Source organism: Pinus tabuliformis, chromosome 7 (genome assembly GCF_031772625.1).
Source record: "Pinus tabuliformis cultivar Carrire ecotype Pingquan chromosome 7, CPIR1, whole genome shotgun sequence".
In the NCBI taxonomy this organism is placed as follows: Eukaryota; Viridiplantae; Streptophyta; class Pinopsida; order Pinales; family Pinaceae; genus Pinus; species Pinus tabuliformis.
Genome location: NC_142293.1, coordinates 395,759,303 through 395,785,182, shown reverse-complemented (window position 1 = coordinate 395,785,182; position 25,880 = coordinate 395,759,303). Strand labels below are relative to the sequence as shown.

The 25,880-nt window shown below is 36.8% G+C and overlaps 1 protein-coding gene across 5 annotated transcripts in view; it reads left to right on the top strand.

Annotated features, from left to right (window-relative positions):
* The window catches only part of LOC149247652 (uncharacterized), a 66,677-nt gene that overhangs the window by 1,423 nt on the left and 39,374 nt on the right, over positions 1-25,880 (top strand). For 2 of the 5 annotated variants that reach the window (XM_089458265.1, XM_089458263.1), the window contains exons 2-8: positions 3,417-3,497; positions 7,038-7,082; positions 17,835-17,934; positions 18,033-18,117; positions 18,298-18,347; positions 18,454-18,519; positions 21,442-21,521. In XM_089458265.1, the coding sequence (XP_089314391.1) occupies positions 3,417-3,497; positions 7,038-7,082; positions 17,835-17,934; positions 18,033-18,117; positions 18,298-18,347; positions 18,454-18,519; positions 21,442-21,521 (507 nt within the window). The remainder of the gene's footprint in view (positions 1-3,416; positions 3,498-7,037; positions 7,083-17,834; positions 17,935-18,032; positions 18,118-18,297; positions 18,348-18,453; positions 18,520-21,441; positions 21,522-25,880) is intronic. The other 3 variants (XM_089458267.1, XM_089458264.1, XM_089458268.1) reach the window with 3 other exon arrangements.

The window sequence follows — 25,880 nt, the reverse complement described above, 5'->3', positions numbered from 1 at the left end:
GCAAAGGGGATTCGAGCTGGGCATCTTCTGGCATGGAACAAATGGCCAGTGACGTTGGCGATAACCATTTAAGCTAACCGATTTGGCTTACTAGAAATCATGTTTGACAGCCCATGTTGAAGTTTTCTGGTGGATTGCTACTGTGGAATAAGTAAACAAATTAGGTTGTTATAGTGTAAATAAGGTGTTAGGCTTAGTTTTCTTCATGGTGGCAAAAACCTGAGTTTACTTCCTGGCACCTAGCTTTTCTCTAGGAAAAGACCGAGTCATTCAACTGTTCTGTTCATAAGATTGGACACAAACCATGATTAAACGCAGCAGGTGTTTTCCCACCATTCATGCCATATAGTTTTGAGAATGCCAAGCATTTGAATATTGTTGTAAACATGTGGGTCTTATGAGAGTTTAAAATGGTGAAATTAATATACTTTCTAATATTCTTAAAATTGCTTGTTTTACCTTTTTTTGTGTCTACTGCAATTGTTTGGTTGACTGTTCGTCTACCATATTTGAGTCTCTGCTGTGTTGAATGTTGTGTACAAAATGTTAACTATGTGTTTCATCAGTTCACCGTTGAACAAGACTTAATTCTTTCTCCATGGAACTTTATTTGACTACTAGTTGTGTTCAGTTGATTGTTACTTTGAAGTAAGTTGACAACTGTGCATTTCTTATGTTAGTAATGTGATAATGTTTAAGTGCTCTTCACCATGTAACCTGTCAAGCTGCATTAATCTCCTTCATGTTCATTTTGTTTTTCCATTTGATTCACAGCTTGCTTATGCAGGTGAAAAAATGGTATTGGGACTGGGTTGATTCATCGTTGGCAATAATTCATATTTCACTTTTTGAGGACTTCTATAGATTTTCCCTTTTGTTAGAATTTGAGTATTGTTTTGTATAATGGGAAGTTAGATGTTCCCTGTTTGGCCAAATCCCTCCATTCACTTATAGCACCCTTTCTTAACCTCGGGTATCGTTGACCCTTGCCATCCTTTGCGCATTTTCTCTTTCCTTATCTTCATCTATTTCTGCAACCGTGCTACCTACTGTGTTGGGCTCCCTGACTCAGTAATCTCCACTTTATTCCACAATCGAACCTGGCCATCAATATGGATGTCAAGGCCAACCTCAGAGCAAATGTAAAGCAGCTGAGGGTGGTCGTTTTGCAGCAGGCAACAATCCTTGAAATCCATTGAACACTCAAGCACGGTCCAATAGTCTCACGGAGTAACATGGCTCTAAGTCAACGCCTAGCCCTAGAAAGGCCCTTCTGCTGCCATGTGCCTAATGAAAGACTGTTACACTGTGTACATCACTCATTAATGACAGAATGATGAAGAATTAAATGGAAATCCCTTGATGGCTTGCAGATCAAGGTGGATGATGTACAGAGTCGTCAGTAACCAACCATCATTGAAGAGGAGCTGTGGTGACTCAGTAGGAACCTCGTCTGACTGTTAGTTGACCAATCTCAAGGCAATATGTGTCTGCCCCATAGTTAATTTTGATGCCTCGTCTTACCAATTGGGCTCTTCAACTGTGTACATCAGTCATTAATGAAGAATTAAATGGAAATCCCTTGATGGCTTGCACATTGAGGTGGATGATGTACAGAGTTGTTAGTAACCAACCGTCATTAAAGATGAGCTATGGTGACTCAGTAGGAACCTCACCTCACTGTTAGATGGCAAATCTCAAAGCAATCTGTGTCTGCCCCATAGTTAATTTTGATGCCTGTCTACCCTGATTCTATGTATAGGCCAGAAGGATACGTTGCTAGTTCTGTTTCTTAGAGTCAAATGCATAAAATAGTCAATATTTCTCACAGCCTTGGGTTTATGTCTGTTAGTTCTGGTTTCAAAAATCATACCAATTGCAATTTGCATTCTGCGAGCTGGATTGTATGGACCACCCCTTGGAGAGAGTTTTATACATAAATAAAAAAGGCTATTCTTATTTAAAAAGGGATGCACTTCCCTGAATATGCTTTTGGATGGACCATTTGAAGGACTTCGTAATTTGGGGAACTAAGGATCCCTTTAGTTGACATTTTCACTAGGTGGAAAAGATGTGGTTTTGGTGCTAAAGGTTCAAGAATCTAGAATTTTAGTGGTTTTGGTGTTGAAGGTTGATCTTTTAGTGGAACTTCTTCCTTTGCTTTTTAAACTTTGGTTGCTATTTCTGTACTTTTGAAACATAGTGTTGGCTAACGCATAGATTGAATGGTATGATATCTCACAAGAAGCACTTTGTATGGCCTGTTTAGGTCTTATAGTTAGTTTCTCTATGTGAGTTTTTGATGCAGAACCAACAGGATATGCATAGACGAGGAATGCTGCCATGTGATTTCTCCTGGACTTATCTCCCTTGTGAATCCAGTTGGGAGATGGTCCTTCAGATGGCAATTTGTCAGTTCATGTTTCAGACTTTACAATAAAGGCCAATAAAATAATTAATGACTGTCATTTTCCATTCTTTTATGTGATGTTGCCCATTATGGAGATGTTTGCTTGTCTTTAAAGTTTGGGAAATTTTAAGGTCATGGAATTGATGGTAGCTGTGCACTTTTGTTACAAGTTGACAAAAAACTGGTGCCCATTATATGCGTTTTCACTGATAAATATATTCTGGGGTTGGTTTTGTTAATATCTCAAAAGGACAAATTACCAGAGTCTCAAGTAACTGTTACTCTTTATAAAAACTTCTTAGAGGAACTGGTCTTTCTTTTTTATATTGGTTGATTGCAATAGGCGAGCTGGGTGTGCGCATTACAAATTTAAAGTGGCAAAAATGCTGCAGTTGCTGGATTATCTCATGGTTTCCACCTCCACCATTGCTGGGTAACTTGAAATGGTGGTACACGTCATCTTATTTATTATAACATTCAATTTAAAGTTCAAGTGATCAACCATTTAAGGGCAAGCAATGGCGATGGAAGATGCTGATTTATTGATGATTGCACATGCCCAACGCCTTGTCTCTCATTATTGTTTATGTGACATTATCTTTGTAAGTTACTTAAAAGCTCATTTGGATGAAAGGAACATACCACACTTATTGCTTATTTTCCTGTTATTTTTTTCTAACTCAGTTATCGTCATTCTAACCTATTGACTTACATGTTAGTAATGACGTGTTCAGCATCATTATAATTTATGTAATAATTCCATCGTCTGTTTCCAAAACATTATAGTTTTGCAAGTCTATTTTTTTTGGTCCTAGAAGTGGTTTGATGAGTGCTCATGGACTTTTAATATACCTCTAAAACTGAAAACAGGAAAGTTTTGTTTGTGATTATTTTCACATGAATTTGTTCAACTATTGTGAAATTGTAACATTTCTGTGTTGGAATTATTTGTATTATGAATAAGATCTATATCTGTGGATTCTGACACATTTTTCTTAATTTGTAGCGTGTCAAAGTTTATCGCTTGAATGATGAAGGGAAGTGGGATGACAGAGGCACTGGTCATGTAACTGTTGACTACGTGGAGGTGTGCTCCTACCTACTGTTGCATGGGATCATTTGATTTGTGACGAGAATTTTTTGGTTAGGATGACTTTATTTTAAATTTTCTCCATTTATCACATGTCGAAAATTTCATTCTAGATTCAAAAATGGGGATTTGGAAGCAGGAGGCTAATATTTGATAAACGAAATAACTTTTCAGAGATTGATTTGACTCCTGTCAATCCTGAATTTGTTGAGAGTCATCTATAGTCAAGGAACACTAACAGATTGAATAGGGAGTTTGTATAGCTACCAGCAAATTCAAACCTGTGAATCTAGCAATTTGCTATTTTTGTATGTGAGTGGTTTTATACAAGAACACTAGTGCTCAGTGGAGGAAATTTTGTTATTGAATCTTAAAGTGTAACATCAAGGAAATAAATTTAAGATTCATATTTCGCATACAGATAGATGCTGAATTTTATTTAAACAGATCCAGAAATGAAATATGAAGTTGTTATGCTAGATATTTAATGCACCAACCATTGGCAAAAGCACAAACTGTCTGACAATATTAAGAAACATGCTGAGATTAATGACAGCAAACTTATTGGAAGTGTGTATTTGATGTTTGAAATGTAAAAGCCATCAATGAACATTGAGTTGTCCAACGAGTCAACACACTGAACTTGTTGATCTATAAGAGAATATACTGACCAATAAACTTTGTGGGTTTGCTCAACTTGATATATGAAATGCACCCATCCTCATATGAAGCTCCAGAGACTCAGAGAGGTTCCCTCGTACTTTGTATTCTGCAAACGAATGGTATAGTTAAACAGCTCTCTAGCAGGAGAAATATCAAATTTCCCAAAATTTCTAGATTCAAAATTTGTAATGCCTGAATTACTTGTGAAGCACTATGTATTTTCCTGATGTTTTGGTGTTGTATAAATGCTTCATCTGGTGATACTGACCTCTCGCAGGATGCACATGGTAGCAGGTTTATTTTTCAGAAATTCAGAGATTGGACTGTTGTAGTGACCTACGGTCCACACCTATACTGGTTGCCAATACATTATATATCTTCATATCTGTGTTTGTAGATTCAGTCCTAACAGTCTTATGGACTATGTTACAAGGTGTATGTGTACTTGTGCGACACTTGTATGGACCGAAGTGGGTTAAGGAGATTGTGGGTGCATTGGCATTGTGCTTCCTTGCTGTGTGTTCCTTGGTGGATTTGTAACTTGTTCTTTGCATTCTTGCACTTGTGTATGTGTATGATTTGGATTAATGTCCAGTGTTTTCTCACCCAAAATTTCAAGGTTGATTTTAGAGTGTTAATAACAGTAATTTGTGTGTTCCATGTGGGATAGACTACGAGGTGTGTGTGTAAACATGCATGTGGCCCTAAGTGGGTTAAGGTGTGTCCATATGTTATGTGGAGTAGAGCTGGCATTAACATATTCTATCGTAAGAGTGTGTGTGGTGTGTATATTCATATATATTTGGGGATTGACATTGCCATCACCCATTGTGCATTCAAGCACGCAATAAGATGTATTTATATTATAATTTATATGTTTTACACTCGTATTTTTATGATTTTTTTTTTACAATATCATCAGATGTCTAGCCATATACAAGACCTGGCTGTGCGAGTGTACTTGGGTATACCTGTCTGGCGGATGGTTTGCTTTGGTTATTTAAGGGAAAAAGTTCCTGGAAGGCTATTTTACCAAGAAAAATGAGGTGTTTGTATAGAAATCTTAGAAACAAAATTGCTATTGGAAGAATAGTTTATCAGATAGACCACAGTTTAGTCCTGAACTGTACATCAGTCCACACATCCTTAGAATATTAAAGGGATCGGCTCCAGATGGATCAAGAGCAAGGTGCCTCCCAATCATCACATTTTCTCCCGGTTTTTAAAGGAGCAGCCAGAGATTTATTTGGAGTTTTTTTCTTTTGACCTCGGATGATAGGAGTACCCAGCCCCCATCCCATCCATAATCATACAGCTGAACCCTGTGATGGTTCCAGTCTTCCAGAGAACTCTGACAGCGATCCACTGTCCAGTTTGCATCCCTCACCCTTGGCCATCAGACTCGGGAGACCTTGAACTCATAGGCTTAATCATTAAATCTCTTTCTCATTCACTCTCTCTTGACCGGCTCTTGAGCTGTCCACTTTTCCAGTCTTGGACGAACTCACTTAGTATTTGTTTCACTGAACCTTTGTCATGGTTATGTACATGTGTTTTGAGGCTGTACTACTGCAGTTCTTTTTTTTTGGTTAATTTGTTTGTGTTATTTTCATCATTCTCTAGGAGATACACTTGCACTCCCCATTGTATTCATACAGGTTGTCTTCTTCACCCCCATTGACCTATTTTTGTGGTCATTCGTCGGACATCAATAAAATTATCTTATCTTATCTGACAACATCCCCTTATACCGATTGATTTTTACTTCAATGTCAATTGGAAGATCTGTTCTCTTTGCTTTTGCTTTTTCATTATTCTTTGTAGCCTTGATTGAATCTATTTAAAAGAATTTAAATCAGTTTTATTTTTGGTTAAGGTATGCCCAGGTGCCCCCTTGCTTTCTGTCTGTGTCTCTCTTTTTGGTCCCTCAGGGGCTAATTTTTTAATATATTATTATTATATATGAAGCCTATTATCCTAAATATTCTTACATTCTCCCATATATTTTCCCTTCATAAAGTCTGGGTGGTATAGTATAATATATTTCTAGACCACAATCATATCTACCATATCTTTTGTGTCTGTTATGCATTCTCTGTCTTCCATATCTCATGTGCCTGTGATACATGCTCTGACTTAGCTCAATGTTGTAAAGTGGATTGTGAACTTATGCTTTTGGAATGCAATACCAAAAACATATTGATGAAATGTTTTCAAGATCTAATATATATCTACAATAAGCCAAATGTCAGCTATCAATTTCTTGTAATATACATCCATGCAATCAAAATGTGGGATCTTACTTTAACAAGATTTGAGTTCAGAAAGAGTATTATAGATAGTGCTACTGATTATGGACCTGAAAGGTCAACCGAAGTCATCGTCACAAATTCGTTTCAGAATTCCATGCTAGATTTTCCAATTCGAGTAACCTGACCTTTATAATTTTGTAAAATAGGTGGTTTGGAAATTGGAGGTGATTTTGAGAAGGATTGTACGAGTATTTATACATAGTGATCAACTGGTTCACCTAGTTATTGAAGGTTAATTTACTTAATATTATATACTAAATAAATTATAACTAGTATAAATTATTTGAAAGTCAATATATTCATATTCCTACCAAGGTATACAGGAGGTCCCTTATTCTAGTGATATTCTAGGATGCGGGTATGAACAATTAAATATAGCTTTCGTTAGATTGACAGTAACAAATTCTGTGTTTGAAGGGTCGTACATTGTTTTTCATTCGTTTTTGATGAAACCATATAATGATATAACAGAAAAAAAGGTATTGCAAGTTTGTGTGTGCAAAGGCATTCATCCGATTTAAATTGACTAGAAAGTTGTCTACGTTGATTGTTGTTGTTTCAGGTCCAGTTTTCTATATTGGATAATCTTTGCGATGTGCTCTATGAGGTAGTTTTCTTGTATTCTATAGGTTTTGACATGCATTGACTACAGAAGTGTCTACTTGATACGAGCCTCATTCATGGTTTCAAAAGAAAATCTACATTGTAGGAGTTTCTACATTGCATTTTTCTCCTCTTTCTCTGAAACATCAAAGATTTTCATTTCCACATAAATGCTTAAATCAGACGACACTTCAGTTAACAGCAAATTCTTTACACTTCAACTTATAGAAACAATTTTGCTTGGTTAAGTAATGAACTCAATCACAAATCTCAATCAAGCTGTTACCTTAAATTGCTTGCACATTGAATTAAAAACCTGCTATTGATAACCATAATAGACTACCACAGTTACTTAAAATAAAGGCAGCTTATGGCAGTCACAATCTAGGATGCCCTTTCTTGTACTAACATCCCCCAAACAGGCTACTCTTGGCATTACATGAGTAACATAACAAAGTAAACTACCCTTACTAATGCTAATGAAACTAGAGCCTAAAGCTGATTGATTATAATCCTGTTAAATCCAAAACTTGATTAGTTACTCATTTTGTTTGTTTGGAGCAACATTCTCTCTGGGGGATGGTCTGACAGCAGTGTCATTGAAACGACCTAATTTTGCAAGTTTCTGTACTGAAAATGTTTTTGGTATGGAAATCTCAAATGCCACGAAAACATAATCCCCTCCTCCTGCCCCCTGTGCATTTTCTGTTGTTGGGGCATAACAAATGCAATGGGTTCAATAAAGAACTTGTTCATTCAAAATCTGTACAGGTTCGTATAAAATACATTCTGATCTTTGTTGGCACATATAGATCTGTATGGCCATGTCATTTCACCTTTTTTTGGCCCTTCCAACTTAAGGAATTATCTTACGTGAATGAAAAGAATCTGTACATTTGAGAACAAATTGAAATCTGTATGGCAAAGAAGAAGAGGTATCTGTGTGGAACTGCTGTACATGTATGCTTGGCTCCAATATATTAATGTCGAATTAGGTTATATTGATGATATATTATTGAGCACTAAAAATTTAATAATAATATAAATTTATCAATAATGCATTATTATTACATTCAGACGTTATTAGTGTATTGATGATATATATTATTGATACGATGTATTACATTACTAATGTTTAACAAAACATTAGCAAGTGTACTAATAACGTGCTATTATTAATAATTTACACTTTTTGAAAAGAAAATACGTCTTTTGATAAATTTCTGGTTATGCTTTGAATTGAGAGTTTCATTCACAGTGTGAACTCTCAGTTGTGAGTTTCAGTACAGTCTGGAGGCTAGGTGCATTATGCTGTTAGCACAGTTCAAAATTAAGAAAAGATACATAGTGTTCACAAATAACCTACCTAAGTAATGCGCCCAAACTACCATATTGACTAACAAAAGAATTGGTTGTCTTTAAGACCAGTACAGTTCATGGAGAAACATGGTACCTTCAAAATAGAAATCACTATCACTGATGTGTCAGTTCCCCCTTGGGGAGTTCTGTCACAGTGGTGCTGGTGGCTCTTCCTAAGTATAGATCGGAAGCTGGTTGTTCCAGACATCTTTGGCCAGAGTTTCTAGATAGATAAGAATCTTCTCCATAAAGGTCTTGTACAATCTACCTAGGAGTTGTACTGAAGCACCTGTTTACTTTCAAGTTCAGAAGATGGCTCACAGAACACAGGACCTTTGGTTCAAAACAGATCTGCCTCTGGGCCTGAAGCTCCTTTCTTTCCCTGAAAGAGTTCTAGATGTTGCATAGAGTCAAGGACATGTTTGTTGGAGACTCAACTACGGGATCTTGTCTTAGAGGTGTTGATGTTGGATTTCCAACCACACTATTCCATGAAAATGGTAAACCATCCTTGGGCATTTAAGGATTAATCAGAGCCTTTTCCAGCTGAGCACCGGGCCTCGTTATGTGTACCATGACAATCTGGCAGCTTCTTCTACTCTGGACCAGAATTGACTTCTAGTTTGACCATTAAAATTCTCCAACTTTGTGAGTTGCCAGATCAGCAAAATAGGTGGACGACAAACTAGCAAACAGAAAACCATAAACTAACTTGAATTTCACCATTGCAAAGGGCCCAGTTGGACCATATTCCCACATTTCTTGAATTGCTACATCAAATAACATTAAATATCCACGATCCAAATGTAAATTTGCACAAGGGCATGGTGAATGAATTTACGTGAACCACAGACTCTCCCTCTGATATGCAACAGTGACAAAATGAGAGATTGTGAACTAAAGCTTCTCTTATGGATAAGAAAGGGGTAGCACATTCACTTTGCCTTGATGTTTGGAGGGAAATCTGATTAATCTGTATTTTTATCTGTGGTAGAATGTCCCTCTTAAATCTGTACTTATGCAATTCAGATAATTTGGGACTGGAGTCAAATTTAAGACTAAAGGGGATATGATGTCATTGAAAGAAGTCTTCAGATTGATCTTTTTCGGGGGTTGGGGTCACCAAACCTCATGGTCACCGAAAAATAGAACTAAAAGAATTGATTCACACCTGCTAGTAATCACTAGCCAGATTATATCCAAACAACTTAGTGTTTTTTTTTTATTTGTCTCTATTCAATTCTTTTATGTGACTAGAGGAATTGACAACTGGGTTTGGTTCATACTTGTGTGACACGGGGATGATTCTGACCACTACCACTATAACTTCTAGGTGAAACCACATGTACCCTAACACATGGCTGACGAGCTAAACGAGGATTTGAACCTTGTTGAGAAATCACTGCATGTAGATATTAGGGTTTGATTCCTCTTTTTTTGATAATTACTTGTGATTTATGTTGGCTTCTTTTACTTCTTTATTATGTTATCTTTCATCAAGCAATTACCAAATTAATTTATGAAGATCACAATAACAAGGAGCACAAGATATAGGCGCTTAGCTAGGGCAAAACCCCTATCTAGGGGAAAACCCAGTTGAACTCTTCCACTAGTAGATTCAAATCAAGATGAGACAATCCAAGACCCTTTTGACCTAGACAAGGACCTCCTCCAAGCACCAAGTCAACTATTGCTTCAATCCAGAATTTCGGCCTCCCAGTTCAAGTTCAGGGCCGACTTGGTGAGGAGGTGACAAATGACACTTTTGACTGAAAAGTAAATTTCTTTACATGATACAAATGCCCAAGAAGGGTCTAATAAATGCAACAGAGTTTTTTGACTCATGACAAAACCTAGAAGCTTTCAATGGAGGCTATGACCTAGAAAATTAATAAAAGAGCATGAAACCCATGCCTCAAAAATAATTTTCTTTTGCAATTTTTTTTTTGACAAACACAATTATGAAGACCGACATTAGTTACACTCTTCAACACCCCCTCTTAATTAGGGACGTATTTATAATTACATATATACAGAGGTACATGGAAGATATCAAAATGATATGCTCTATGAAGAGTCATATCACACGCAATGCTACAGATTACATACATGACTAGGGCATCTAACCGGGTGTGACTAAGGTGTGTTTTAAGTTTTAGCCACTCTAGGTACCATCAGGATTTAGCTCTAACACCAATCTATAGATCTAGGTGCGTATCCAAGGTTGGAGCTCCAAGACCAATGCCACCCTCCCTACTTAGGGATGACATCATCAAAGGCCGACCAAATGTCCTCCCAAGCATATTGTCGCCCCAAGATGCTTCATCTCTCCTATCTACTAAATCTGTAATATCAACCAATCCAAGCATGCCTTTGAAATATTCAAACTAATTATTTGGAAGAGATTTTGTCAACACGTTAGCGCCCTGTTCATCTGTCGGAATATATTATAGCTTCATGACCCCATCGTGCACCAAACTTTTAATGTAGTGGTGCTTGTTATTGATATGCTTCGTCTTGGCATGAAACACGATGTCTTCAAACATCTTGACGCTGCTTTGATTATCACAATTTATCACTGTAGGATCTAGTGGCCTTCCAAGCAAAACTGACAAGAGTTTTCTTAACCAAATTGCTTCTTTTCCTACTTCAAATGCAACAACATATTCAACTTCAACATTACTTAAAGCACAAGATCTTGTTTTCTACTTGTCCATGAAATCATTGCGGATCCCAAATTGAAACAACCACTGATAGTGCTTCTTCCATCAGTCTCACTACCACCCCAATCGGAATCGGAAAAACCTATCAATTTAATCTCCTTCCCATCATAATTCAGGCAGTGATGAATTGTCCCACATAGATATCTCAAAATATGCTTGGCAGCTATCCAATGGTCATGACGAGGCTCCAACTATAATTGATTAAGAACGTTTATAGCAAAGTATATTTCAAGTTTGGTATTCACCAAGTACATCAAAGAGCTCACCAACTTACGATAGATTGTACGATCAACGAGATTAGAGTTTGAGCTTCTCAACTTCTTTCCATTGGTGATCATGGGAGTAGTCATAGGCTTGGAATCCATCAAATTGAACTTTTGTAACATTTTGATTATGTACTTTCCTTGACCAAAATATATCTCACTGGGTTTTTGCCAAACTTCCAAGCCCAAATAGTAGTGCATGAGTCCCACATCTTTCATGTCAAAGTCTGCCAACAACTTCTTACATTCTAGAATTTTGCGCCATAAACCTATAATAAATAAATCATCCACATATACAAGTATAATGATTGGTTTATTCTTCACTATCTTGATGTAGAGATTTGCATTAACAAAACTTTTGATAGAGCCAATTTTTAAAAAATAGGCATCCATTCTTGCATACTAAGCTCCAAGAGCTTGCTTCAAGCCATATAGAGCTTTCTTTAGTATGCAAACATGAGTTTCCCTGCTATTTATCTCAAAGCCTTCTGATTGTTCAATATATACTTCCTCATCAATGGTTCCATTTAGAAAGGTTGTTTTAACATCCATTTGATGTATATTCCATCCCATAGTTGTAGCTAGCGAAACCAAAGATCTAATAGTAGTATACCTGGTAGTGGGAGCAAAGGTTTCTTCATAATCTATTCCTTCCTTTTGAGAGAAACCCCTTGCAACAAATCTTGCTTTGTATTTGTCTATGCTTCCATCAACGACATGTTTGATCTTATAAATCCATTTTGAAGTGACAACAAATTTGTTACTAGGTCTAGGAACAATTTCCCAAACCCCATTCTTCATGATAGGTTGATATTCTTCCTGCATTGCTTTCTTCCATTCTTCTTGATGAGTGGCTTCTTCAAAGATAGTTGGTTTTGCTCTGATTAACTTTGTCATGTATGCTGCATACCTTGAATATCTTTTCGGACTTTTGCTTTCTCTAAAAGTTCCTTTTTCTGCTCCATGTCCTTCGGCATCTTCAAGTGTAGCTTTTAATCAATTTGGCCTCTTCTTCATTTTGAGAATAATTGTAGGTTGAATAGGTTCACTTGGTCCTTCTTCCTCGAGGTTTGTAGTTGACTTGTCATGTTGCTTTTCTTCTTCAAATAGTGGTACATCTTCTTCATTAGACTTGATTGGTATATCCTTGGATTTCTTGTGAGCATGATTTTCATCAAATATAACATCTTTGCTAACTTCAATTCGTCTATCTTCTTTGATGTAGATTCTATAAGCCTTTGATTAAAGGCTATAACCAACGAAGACACCTTTTATACTTGTAGAGTCTAGTTTCTTTCTCTTGTCTTTTGGAACATGAATGTTTGCAGGACATCCAAAGATTTAAAAATCATCTACAGATGGCTTCTTCCCTGAGAATGTTTTTTATGGTGTCATATCATCAAGGATTCTATGAGGACTTCTATTTTGTATGTACATTGTTGTCATGGCTGCTTCTCCCCATAGAAATTTTGGTAGATCTCGATCAAATATCATAGTCCTTTTGCATTCTTCAATGGTTCTATTTTTCCTTTTTGCTACTCCATTCTGTTTAGGGTTGTAGGGAACAATGAGCTCCTCCTTAATGTTTGCTTCTTTGCAATATGCTATAAGTTCTTTCGAAGTCTATTCACCTCCATTATTGGATCTCATAGTTTTATCTTTCTTTTGTCAAGGTCTCAACTTCGGATCTAAACTCCTTGAACTTCTCAAATACTTCATCTTTTGTCTTGAGAAGATATAGCCATGTTTTTCTAGAGTGATCATTAATGAAGGTCACATAGTATTGGTGGCCTCCAAGAGATTTATTAGACATGGGCCCACATACATTGGAATGAATGAGGTCTAATATCTCCTTAGACCTTGTATCACTGCTTGTAAAGGGTTTCTTAGTATTCTTTACCAAGGCACATCCCTTGCATACTCCTTCATGGTCCTCCTTGATGTTGGGGATGCCCTTCACCATTTGACTTAGAGAGGGTATTATCCTGAAGTGAATATGTCCACATCTTCTATGACAAAGTTCGATGGGACTAATTTCCATATGAACAAGGGATTGATGCGATGGAGTTATAACTCTATATAATCTTCCTTCACGAATCCCAATAACCCTTGCCTTTTCAAAACTAGAATCTTTTCCCCAAACTAAAACTTTACCATCTACAAAGCAACTCTATCTCCTTTATCTTCTAAACAAGAAATGGAAAATAAATATTTTTTCAAACATGGGACATAGAGGATGTTGTTGAGGTGTAGGTTTGCTCCACTTCCTAGCTTCAATGATGTAGATCCAAGGCCCTTGATTGCATAACTGTTGTTGTCTCCAAACTCCACTGCATGTGATGATGATCATTTTGATAGAGTATGAAGTTGTCCATTTTCTCCTGTCATATGTCTTGAGGCTACACTATCAATAATCCATGCATTGTCATAATCAAGCGTACTGTAAGTGCAACCAAGAATCCTCCACTCTTGACTCTCCTCGATAGATTGTAGATGATCCTTCCCAACAAGCTTCCTGCAATTTTCATTGAGGTGGAGTCCCATCTTCAAATAGCTTGCCATTGAGAGAGTGATCTTTTCTTCCAAGGTTGTTTTTTCTTCCTTCAAATGACAATCAACAAAGTGATCTTCAAATAGTCCTTTCACCTTAGCTCTGATACCATGTTGAGAAATCATTGCATGTAGATATTAGGGTTTGGTTACTCTTTTCTTGATAATTACTTATGATTTATGTTGCCTTCTTTTACTTTTTTATTATGTTATTTTTCTTCAAAAAATTACCATATTAAATGTTTTAAGATCACAAGAACAAGGAACACAAGCACCAAGTCAGCCCTTCCTTCAAGAAGATGTATTTTGCCAAAGTCTCCAAGTGTCAGCGCCCCAACGATTTCTTCAATCTAGAATTTCGACCTCTCAGCTACAGAATCTCGGACCTGTAGCTACTTTCGAATTTCGGCCCCCAACTACTTGTTCAAAAACCCTAGAAGACTTCACACGTCTGAGAGATAGATGCCCAAGACTTTGATTTTGTTTCTTCCTTCAATTAGGTCTTCTCCTTTTGCATTTCGCTCTCTTTTTCGTCCTCTTTCTCTTGTAGATCAAACTTTTGAGTGCGTGATTTCAATTGAGTTGAGCTCCCTCTATTTAAATTTTATTTTTGGGCCTACTTCTCCAGGACAAAGCCGACTTGGTGAGGAGGTGACAAATGACAATTTTGACTCAAAATTATTTTTTTTCCATGATACAAATGCTCAAGAAGGGTCTAATAAATGTGACAAAGACTCTTTTGACTCATGACAAAAACTAGAAGCCTTCAAAGGAGGTTCTGACCTAGAAAATAAATAAAAGAGCATGAAAACCATGCTTCAAAAATATTTTTTTTACAATAAATTTTTCTTTTGACAAATACAATTATGAAGACCGACACTATTTACATTCTTCAACACCTTGTATCACATACTTTACATAATATGGCCATTGCCAATTGAGCTGGCCCTTTGTGGGTTAGCCAAACAACTTTGTTATTCCCAAGCCAGTTACACCAAAATATTGTTTAATCATTCATTTTAACTATCTAGTTACTCAATCACATACAACACTACAGAAGATATGATGTATTAAGTGATATGAGGGCAGCACAACTTTAGGTAATCAATTTATTGACTACTATCACCCTTAATCATCTCTCAGATGAAAAGGAATGAATATATTAGGCTCTACATGCCCTAAAAACGACAACAAAGTCTTGACTCATAAGCTTTTCGAACCATAAGCTTATTAAGGGATATGAAGTTGTCCCCTCATCAGTTTTGCAATTAAAAAATGTAGCGCACATGTAACCTTAGGTTTATAACTAGTTTTAATGGTGATTAATGAACACATTTTGAACTCAACTGTGGAAGAAGCTTATATTGATGTATGGGAAATAAAGTACTTTTAGTCTTCACTTTTATATTAAACCTTTTGAAGGGAGGCCTATGAGGGAAGAGAAGAAAATAGAATATGAAGAATATTTTTGGAAAGAATCTGCTTTTTTTTTTTTTCGAAGAAATATTTAAAAAATAAAATATAAATTGTCCAGTCTGATGGCTCTTACAAAATTAAGAAATGTCCTCAGGTCTCGCCTATCTATCCTGTAGTAGCATTTTATAGTTATCCAGAAATCATTTCTATACGTATTGACGTGAGTGTATGCCATCAAACATCTCTGGAGCAATAGCCTCACTGGAAGGAAACTTCTTGTTTTCTAGTGTCTTCAGGTGTGTTTAGAGGCTAGTTAATTTTTTATTTTTCACCTTGCAAGCAAAAATCAAGAACTTGAAGAAAATCAAATTGGTTGTGCCACCACTTAAGATGATAACATAAGAATATAAGTACAGATGATAAACAGTCACTTGTATTAAATGAAAAACAAAATAAAGTACAAGTCTGCATCATTTAACAAATAAAACAGTCTCTATAATGTGGGCCTTATTGGTACTGTGACAATCAATATCAATTAGTTGTAATGCAATCTGTATTGTATTTTGCATTAATATTCAAAATCTTGAAATTATTAAGAGTCAAGACTAATAAGCTTTGTAGGCCAGTTTTCGTAATTGAATCTTGAGGACACATGGAAGTCGAATATTTTATTTAACTTACGAACATATCTTTTTTTTTTGTTCTCTCTTTCTTCTGGTTTATTGTTGGTTTCAAGGAAAGAAATCAGCCTCCCTCTCTGCCCAACGGCTAGAGTGAGGTTGCTGGTATCAGGCCAGTCGACAGGTATACTCACTGAAGTTCACAAGGTTCGAAGCTAATACAAGAATGTTTATAGGCATGAAGGCATTGCAACAATATTTATCAAGGCATTATAACTCATCATGTCACTAGCAGGGATTTGAACATGGGTGGGGAAGATAGCAACCATTCTGCACTAAGAATCCTCTGTTGCACTGCGCATAACATAGCTTTATCAACATATAATTCAAGGAGCCTAGTCTTGAGTGGAATCCATAAAATTTGACGTTCTAGATGGGCTGATGAGGATAACCTTTTATTTTTTCTTGATACTATTTAGTATTCGCCAAGAGCTTTTGATTGTTGGCGATTCAAAGTCATTGGAATTTTTGGTGCTATAATTACAGGATAATAATCAAGGAGTTGATCCCATTGAAGATCATCCAAGATGTCTCTGACATTATTGTCAGGTTGCTCAACATCCTTGGTAAAATGGTCTTGTGTTTTTACTAGATAAACATGTCTATGACCTGGAGTAAATTTAAGAGCACATTAAATTCATTTTCCTTGGGTGTGCTCTTTAGCCTGATTAGGTGAATTAGGTCCATTATACTGGTGTTACAAAACACTGATTTTGTCTTGCAAGTCATTCTCATCCTGGCATGTAAAATGAGCTGAGTTGACCCACTGACAAGTTTGACACATGAGTACACGTTGGTCAAAGTCTGATCCATGAGTACCAAACAGGTTGTTCGAAGTTTAACTGTACTGATTAGCAATCCTGATGAAAAACATGGTGGGCCCCTCTATAGAAACAACAAAAAACTCAATTCTGTTTAGCTTTTATTAGCTGAGTTTATGTCTGAGTCTGAGTCGAACTGTTACTCTTCTCCCTCAGATTCTTTTGGTGAGGTGATGTTTGTAACATTGGTTGGAAAGTGCATATATTGCCTAATCTGAAAACCAGATGGCTAGACAGGCACTTTGGTGGCTTGCTGACTGTAACTTGCTTATTTCATAAGGATAGAATAGATAAACATTGTTGGAGCTCGAGTTTTGTGCTAAATACCGTCAGTGTCATGAATGAGTGAGGTCAAATCAACACTTTCGAGAAAGGCCAATTCTGCCTGAATCTGTGGATACAGATTTGTTTTGCAGTATTCCTGTGCAATAGCATTAGAAATATTTACTTTAAACGATTTCTCAACCTTACAGTTAACCATCTCACTTGATTGAGTATTGTTATCATGTTGTCTAGGTGATTTATTGAGCAGATCTTGTGGGTTGCTTCCTGGTGGATATTGGTTTCCTCTGGTATTGTTATTACTTATGCAGGAAATTCTCAGTGTGTTTGTGCAACCTTCCTAATGGTGCTTATACATATCTTAGGGCAGTGTTTTCTTCGTAATTAGAATCAAGAGGAGAGATGTGAGGGTTGGCTGTTGAATGGACCTATGCTCGGGTAAATTGCATTTAAATGCATACATTTATCCAATGTTGACTTAGGAATTCGAAATTGGCATTCCTTGAACTATTTCATGATAAACTTTAGGCAACTTTGTTTGCTGCTACTAGATTTCATTTTTGTGCAGTTTAAGTCTTTTTTTTTTGGCTTGGCAATCTTAAGGTAGCTCTTTCAATCAACCTTGGCTGATATCTTTTTTAACTGTTTTTCCTATCTTGTAGAGATCAGAGTCAGTTGGTCTAGTAGTAATAGATGAAGAAGATAATGAAACTCTACTTATTCATCGCATCTCTGCAGATGACATCTATAGAAGACAAGAAGGTATTGCTTCGCTTATTCTCCTAATATGATTTGACTTAACTAATATCTGCTAATTTAGCGCATAAAATTTTATTAAAATTGCAATATGCCCATTTCAGATACAATAATTGCTTGGCGTGATCCTGAAATTGCCACTGAGCTGGCTCTTAGCTTTCAAGAGGCTATGGGTTGTTCTTTCATATGGTATGGATCACTTTCTTATCTGTGAAATTGGTTTTTTTGTTGCTTGTCATTCTAGTTGCTTTTTACAATTATGATAACCATCAAGAAAAATAATTTTTGTGAGATATTTCCCTAGTAATTACACGTGTCAAGCTCAATAATGTTTTTGCTGGGTTGATATTTATGGTGCTACTATTGCAGGGATCAAATATGCAGTGTCCAAAGATCTATTCATTTTCCTACCATTGGTGGTGGGTATTTTGTTGCAACTTGCAACCTCGAGTTTTTTCTATGGTATGAAGGTATCAATTCTTATTAGTCTGTACAAAGGTTTGTAAAAATATGTTTGTTTTGTAGGTCTGGAAATTGGAGTACGCTCTATAAATGATGACTTAGAGCATTCCGGTACATCACAGGGAAATGGTAAAGAGTGTTTTCTTCAAAATTTATATGCCTGTAAGATGTGTTTAAATTATGTTAATGTCCAATAATGACCAAAATAGGTCAATGAGGCTTGGAAAAACATTTTCTCACTAAAGAAGTAAAACAAATGCTACAGTAACAAGTAAAATTAAATTTATCTCCAGAGTATGAACACTTAAGAATGAAATGGAAGCTACGATGGAGAGAGTGAGCCAACCTCACCATGAGTGGAAGCTGAAGACAAAACAGTCTTTAGTCAGCGCCTCAATCAGAGGGCAAGCCTGTTTCCTGTCAACTGTTTTTATGGCAACAGCACTGACCTTGATAATGCCATATAAAGAATGGAATAGACTAAGAGGAGCTAACAACTTGATTTGTTTATATAAAGGGTGGTCTGGACTAAGAGGAGCTGACACCCCCAATTTGTTTCTTTACATTTTACTAATAACTAATTGTTGCAACTGTCAACCAAATGATCTTGGCAAAGTCACGTTTTCTTCACAATTTATATGCCTATAAGATGTGTTTAAATTGTGTATGGAATTACATCAATGTCTAATGCTGACCAAAATAGGTCAATGGGGATTGGAAGTACAAGAATAATAGCAAACAGTGCCTAGCATTTTATCACTAAAACAGTAAAAACAAATGGCATAGGAACAAGAAAAAGTAGGTTTAACTCCAGAATATTAACACTTAATAATGAAGTGGAAGCTACAATAGAGAGAGCGAGCCAACCTTACTATGTGTGGAAGCTGAAGACAAAACAGTCTTTAGTCAGCGCCTTAATGTCATATAAAGAATGGAATAGATTAAGAGGAGCTAACACCTTGATTTGTTTATATAAAGGGTGGACTGGACTAATAAGAGGAGCTGACATCCCCATCTGTTTCCTTACATTTTACTAATAACTAATCATTGCAACTTTCAACCAAATGATCCTGGCAAAGTCATGTTCTACTTCTTCCATTCACTGGGCCTTTTTAAAAATTCCATGGTAAATGTTTCCCAGTTGACCAAAAAACCTTAGGTCCTTGTTTGCTCATCAATGGTGTGAATAATAGGCTGGGCTTCTCATTTATTTTCAACATTAAACTGACAGTTGAGTTTTGATGCTGATATCCTTTGAAAGCATTTTTGATAATTATGGGTATGGAGACATTTCTTTGGAGATTTCAGCAGAATTATATTTTCATGTGATTCCTTCAACTTGGTTGTAGCACATTTACAGATGTTATTAACCATACTTTGCTCTCATTTATGGAGTTCATCAACATGTACAATGTTTGATTAAGGAAACATTTTTTTTGTCATTCTTTCATGTTTTCAAGAGAATTCGTTTAATTTCTTAGGTTTCTCTACCTCCTTCATGTTCTATTTAGTAACTCATCCTGAGGATAATGTTTCATTGGGAAAATATGGATGCTTAGTTCTCATTTTGTTTTAATCATCTCTCAATGACTCGTGCTGAGATTGAAACGGAAATTGTTCTTTTGATTTATTAAAGGAAAGAGGAGCAAGCCCCCACATAGTGGCATTGGGGAGTTGCGCTCTCTTACCTGGTTATGTGTATGTTCTAAATGGTTTTATCTGCCAATTTTGGGTCCAATTCCGAATTGTGCCAATGTCAAATATGTGCTGTAGGAAACTAGTAGGCAAGGATTGAGGTTGAAAATAAGAGGATGAACAGGTGACGGAAAAAACAGAAAATTGATAACCTATGAAATGGAATAATATGTTCAAATGAAACTGGAAACTTGCAGGGGATAGACCAAAGTGCTCCAATACTACATATTGTGCACATATAGATTCCTTATGATGTGAACAAAAATGTACAGTAGTAGAAGATAAATAACTAATATAATAATGTATATGTGCAGGTATGCCAGCTACATAAATTCAACTAGTAGAATAGATTGACTCTTAATCGAAGGACAGCCATTGTTTATATTTTTTTCTATATTAATATTGTATTTGGGTAAAATACATATGTAATTTGTAATTAATATTTTGTTGATGAGATGCATAGCCAAACATTCATTATTGCATTATCACATCTTGTACTTGTCTATTATTGTCAGATTAGCTCCTTTGGAGGGGAGAACATGTTGATGAAAAATTGGCTTTTATTGAAATACAGGCAGTGTTTGCATTGTGAATATTGGCGTGATCTAGAATGCACTTCTTGCTGTTTCGTTGGTGCCTATATGATTTGTCTTACTCCAGTGTTTTATTTTTTGTGACTGCAAATTTTATGTGAAAATTTGCTAGTGGCAGACGTTTGTTAATTTTCTCCTTGTTATTTTAATATTGGAACATTCCATCCTTCTTGGAGATTATTCCACTGAAACAGATATGCTGGAGGTTCCTGACAAAGTCATGGTAGTCAAATTGCCATTGGGCTGAAAGTTGGCATCGCTGATTGTTATGGCTGGTTGTTATGCATGTTTTCTTTTGTTGGTCCAGGAAAAAAACTTTGATTTACAATTTCCAGTTATGTAGAAAATTGATGGCTTTCTGAACCCATCTGATCAGCCACTTTGTGTGATTTGTTTCAAAATTCTCAGTTCAGATCAGAGCTAAGAAGCCTACTATTTCCTATGTAATATACTATAAACTGACCTTACCTAACAGAAATATATATAAAAACCTATTCAAAATTTTATTATACACTTATAAAAAACTGGGTAAGAAAAAACATTGACAATGTGGGCACCATAAACCATTCATACTGCCACTGTATCCACCTATCATGTAAGATTGCCATATATTTTAGATGATAGTTCTTCATGATTTGCTTGGATGACAGTTGCATGATTACTTATATTAGCCATTAGTTTTAAGTGTGTTTGAATTCTCAAATATTCTTGTCTATTTTGTTGATAAAGCTTATTTCTCATTTACCTCTATTGGATGTGGTAGATGATGCAGCCCATGGAGGTAACAGTGAACTCAGAGAGCTTCCACAGGTGGAGCTATCGACACTTCCTATAATCTTGAAGGTATTACCATAAATGATTATAGTTGTGGTGTGAAGCCTTTCTATTAAGGCAATTTTATTGACTGTAGTGTCTTTATTATTATTATGTGACATTCTGTTGGGTGCACGAGTTATTCTTTTAAAAGAGAATGGTATTAAAATTTTTACCCACATATAACATTAAAAATACCCCTTTGTTAGAGAGAGCGGGGTTATCTGTAGAGGTGGGCCCCTCGTATATCTTTGTTCAATTTCCAATACCAGGCCAAATTTATTTATACCTCAACAACTTTTATTACCAGAACTATTAAATAAAATTCTGAATTGCTGTGAAAATAAAATCACTGGTATTTAATTTTTGAAATAAAATATTTGCAGTGGAAAAATAAAATCACTGGTATTTAATTTTTGAAATAAAATATTTGCAGTGGAAAAATAAAATCAGAGTTTTCAATCACATCACAAGAGTAAGTATACACCCATAACAATTTTCTTTTATTAAAATCCTTGGGAAAATCTGGGCCTAGGCCCACAGAAAAATACACAGGAAAAATGCACTGCTGGAACCTGTAACTTGCCCCCACTAGAGAATTCAGCCCAATGAATTCAGCCCTGGAGAAACTTGGTCTCCACCAGCAGCAAATCGGCACTCTCCCTTCTTCCTCATATGACCCCTGCGTACATAAGAAAAATCGGCCCACTGGATAAAACGCTTTAGCTACTCAGCCTTTCGATATCCTAAACTCGGCTACCTGGAAATACTCCTGAAATTTCCCTGCACTTCTCCATTCTTTTCAATCTAGCAGCTAGCTGACTCCTCTCTGTAGAGAAAATTGCTTCATCCACTCGTGTGCCTTCACCTCTCTGTTAGACTTATTTTATAATTTAATTAAGCCAAATTCATATCCCTAATCTCTCAAGTGATTGACGGCCGAGATTGGTCGAGATTATATCTAAGTCACTTAAATAATTCTATTGTTTATCCTTGGTAATAGTCCAAAAGAATTAATTGACTTTAATTATTGTACTTTTTCTAAGTTAGAATTAGGAAAGAAGTCATAAATCACTTAGTCCACCAAATAAACCTCTAAAAAGGCCATCAACCATTTCAATACGTGCTATAAGACACCGAGCTCATGGAAAAGACTTTCCGAAGCTACCAAGAACTTCAAAAATCTTCTGTTGCAGTTTTGATCTTGCAACCATAGATTGTCTGCTAGCAGATATTACCTAATTTTTGGGCATTGCAAGGGGGGGGGGCTTGAGTATTACTTAGTCCACCAAACAAACACCTAAAAAGGCCATCAACCATTTCGTACATGCTATAAGACACTGAGCTCATGGAAAAGACTTTCCGAAGCTACCAAGAACTTCAACAATCTTCTGTTGCAGTTTTGACATTGCAACCATAGATTGTCTGCTAGCAGATATTACCTAATTTTTGGGCATTGCAAGGGGGGGCTTGAGTATTGGAATACCTGGTCTGGGACCATCCCTCATTTCAGACTGGGTTGTCATCCTTTTTCTCCTAGGCTTCTGATGCTGTGGAGGAGGTTCTTTGCTAGTAGATCCATGGTGCTCCAAAAGTTCAATGAAATGATTCAGATCAAGTTGAACTTTGATTGCCTGTGCACATATCTGAAGAAAGCAATAGTGTATTAGAAATTTTTGATATTTTTTTTTGAAATTTAGTTGGGGGAAATCCAATGGAAAACCACAGTATTATGACACTTCCAAATGCGATAAAAAATCTCCACCCACAGGAATTGTGAAAAATCGGTTACCCGATTCCTACTGCAGCAACTGATGTTAATTCCTCTACATGTTAATTTGATTAACCAATTTACTTGCTGTGTGCTACGACAAATATCAAATTAAATACACTGCAGCCTACACAAATAAAATCTGCAGAAAATAAATACAGCACAGGAGAGAAATAAACGTCACACACATCTACACAATGATTTTTGGACAAATGTCCCTGGAAAAACATAGTGTGGGAAAACCGGTGCAATAGCTGAGGGTTTGTATTACTAAGCATTAGTTTTCTGAATACAATCTCTAGATGCTTTGCTGGCTATCCAATACAGATAATATGCCTGATAGAAGATTAGTGAGAAATACGTCAACTATCATTGGCGATCCCTGCTAATCCAACCACAAAATGGCTTGTCCCTTGCTGCCTCTGTGCTGCCTCTGCGCAGTCACTGTGTAGGCCTAGCGTCACAGCGTCTAGGGACAACGTCGTACCTTCTGCTGATCGATTTGCCTCTGAGACTTCGATTCCGTCCTCCCGGCCTCACACCCCAGCTTTTGACTTCAGAAATTGACTTCTCCAGCAAAAATACGGATCTCCTCAAGGCTCTGTGTTGCCTCTGCGTCAACCTATGCTGCCCAACGTAGCCTCTGTTGCTTCTCTCAGATCTCTCTTTGCCTCCTCTATTGAGTATTCCCGGATCAGGGGAAATCTCCAACTGGAAATATCCCTGCCCCTCACTGCAAGAAATCACTTCGAACTTCTTTCTGACAACTGCTACATTGCTCCCTTTTGAAATTCGATTTCTAATCTCCCACTCGATGTGTTTTCCAAATGCCCATTGAGTTTCCTTTTATAATAATTTTGTTGAGAACCAACGACCCAGATTAGATTCTAATCAATGGCTTAGATCATTTTGGCATGATCATGGTCTTCTTCTAGAAGTTTCACCCATAGTTAGATTAATACCTTTTAATTATTTTAATTCCCTAAGTTTAGACTTAAGCGTTCATTAAAAATAATTAATTATTTTAATAAAACTGTCTATGGGTCGAATTTCCCAAAACGATTTTTGGGTATTGTGGAATACATCCAACCTCCCTGCAAATTTTGAGGCTTAGAGCACATCCGATGCTACCAGAAATTAACACTCCCTCTTAGCCTGAATGTGCTCTAGTAATGCCACTTGTTGAAGCATCACCCTTTTTTGCAACATCCCCCTTTGTTCCGCTCATGTTTGACATTGCTGCCCACCAACTACTGAGCAAATGTTGCATCTGTACTGTTGCTGACCCTGCCACTGCCAACCCTGCATCTTTACTGCAACTCCCTCTCAAATTCTGCATCTGTGCTGTTGCTGGCGCTGCCATTGCAATATTGCATTTACACTACAACCTTCTCCAACTACTGCTGCCATTGCATCAATAACGAAAAAGCATCCAAAATTACTGAACAGGTGTTCAACATGATGCATCTGTTGGAGTTCTGATTGCTGCTAGTCTCTGCGCTGAGCCTCTGAAGCCTTTGTGCTGCTGCTGACTCTGTTTTGTGCCAACTACTCTGTTGCCAACTCTAGCTCTATGTTGCTCAGTTTTTGGTGCTCCTAGCCACTGCAATTGCCACTGCTACACGCCTTTGCATCAATTGACACTAGTTCATCTTGCTACTTCTAATCTGGGCTCCTGTAGCAAGGTATTGATTCGAGAGGTGGACACTTGAGGGATCCTGCCCATCTGCAGTTCTTTCGAACTATAGTTCTATATCACCATGTGTTAAAATTGGCAACTAGGGCCAAACTCCATGCGGGTCATCTTATTTATAGCAGCTGATATTTTTGTTGGATCCCTCTCATCAAGAGGTGTAGGATTGATCTAAAGATCATCTGATTCCGACAAGCATTCATGGAGTTATGAATTTATTTGTGTTATAAGACATATTGTCAAGTCGGCCAACGTCTTATGTAGGCTCAAAAGCCCAATAGACATGTCTATTCATCATCTATGTTTTAGTATAAATAGAGGACGACTTGAAGTCATTTTGACACACTCTTCATGTGATCTCCTTTCCACGTATTGGGTTTTTGGAAAAGGAGAGACACTAAAGAATACGCTGGCCTAGTATGCGGTCCTAGCTACAGATGATGCCCTAATCCAATGCAGTCATGAAGACATCTATACACAGTAAAAGTGATGCTCTAATTCGTTGCTAAGGAGAGGCCTAATACGCTGGTCATTGAGACACTAATACGCAGTTCATAGAAACACTTGTGCACAGATCATGGAGAGATAGTCATACACTGTTCATGGTTACGTTCATACGCTGGTTATACCTTGTTCATGGTGACATTTATACAGTCAACGTGATGCCCTAATTATACACAGGGCAGAGATCCTTACACACTGTTAGACTCTATACAGACGCATCGTAATCTATGTATTGGGTCAATAGATGAAGCCACACCACAGTCATGGTGATAAAGCCACAGTAAGGGTAACAAAGACTGCAGTCATGGTAATGGAGTCACGGTCAAGAGCATGAAGTAGCAGTCAAGGTAACGGAGCCGCAACCAAGGTTGTTGGAGCCGCAGCCCAGGCATGGAACTGCAGTCATAAAGAAAATGAATCC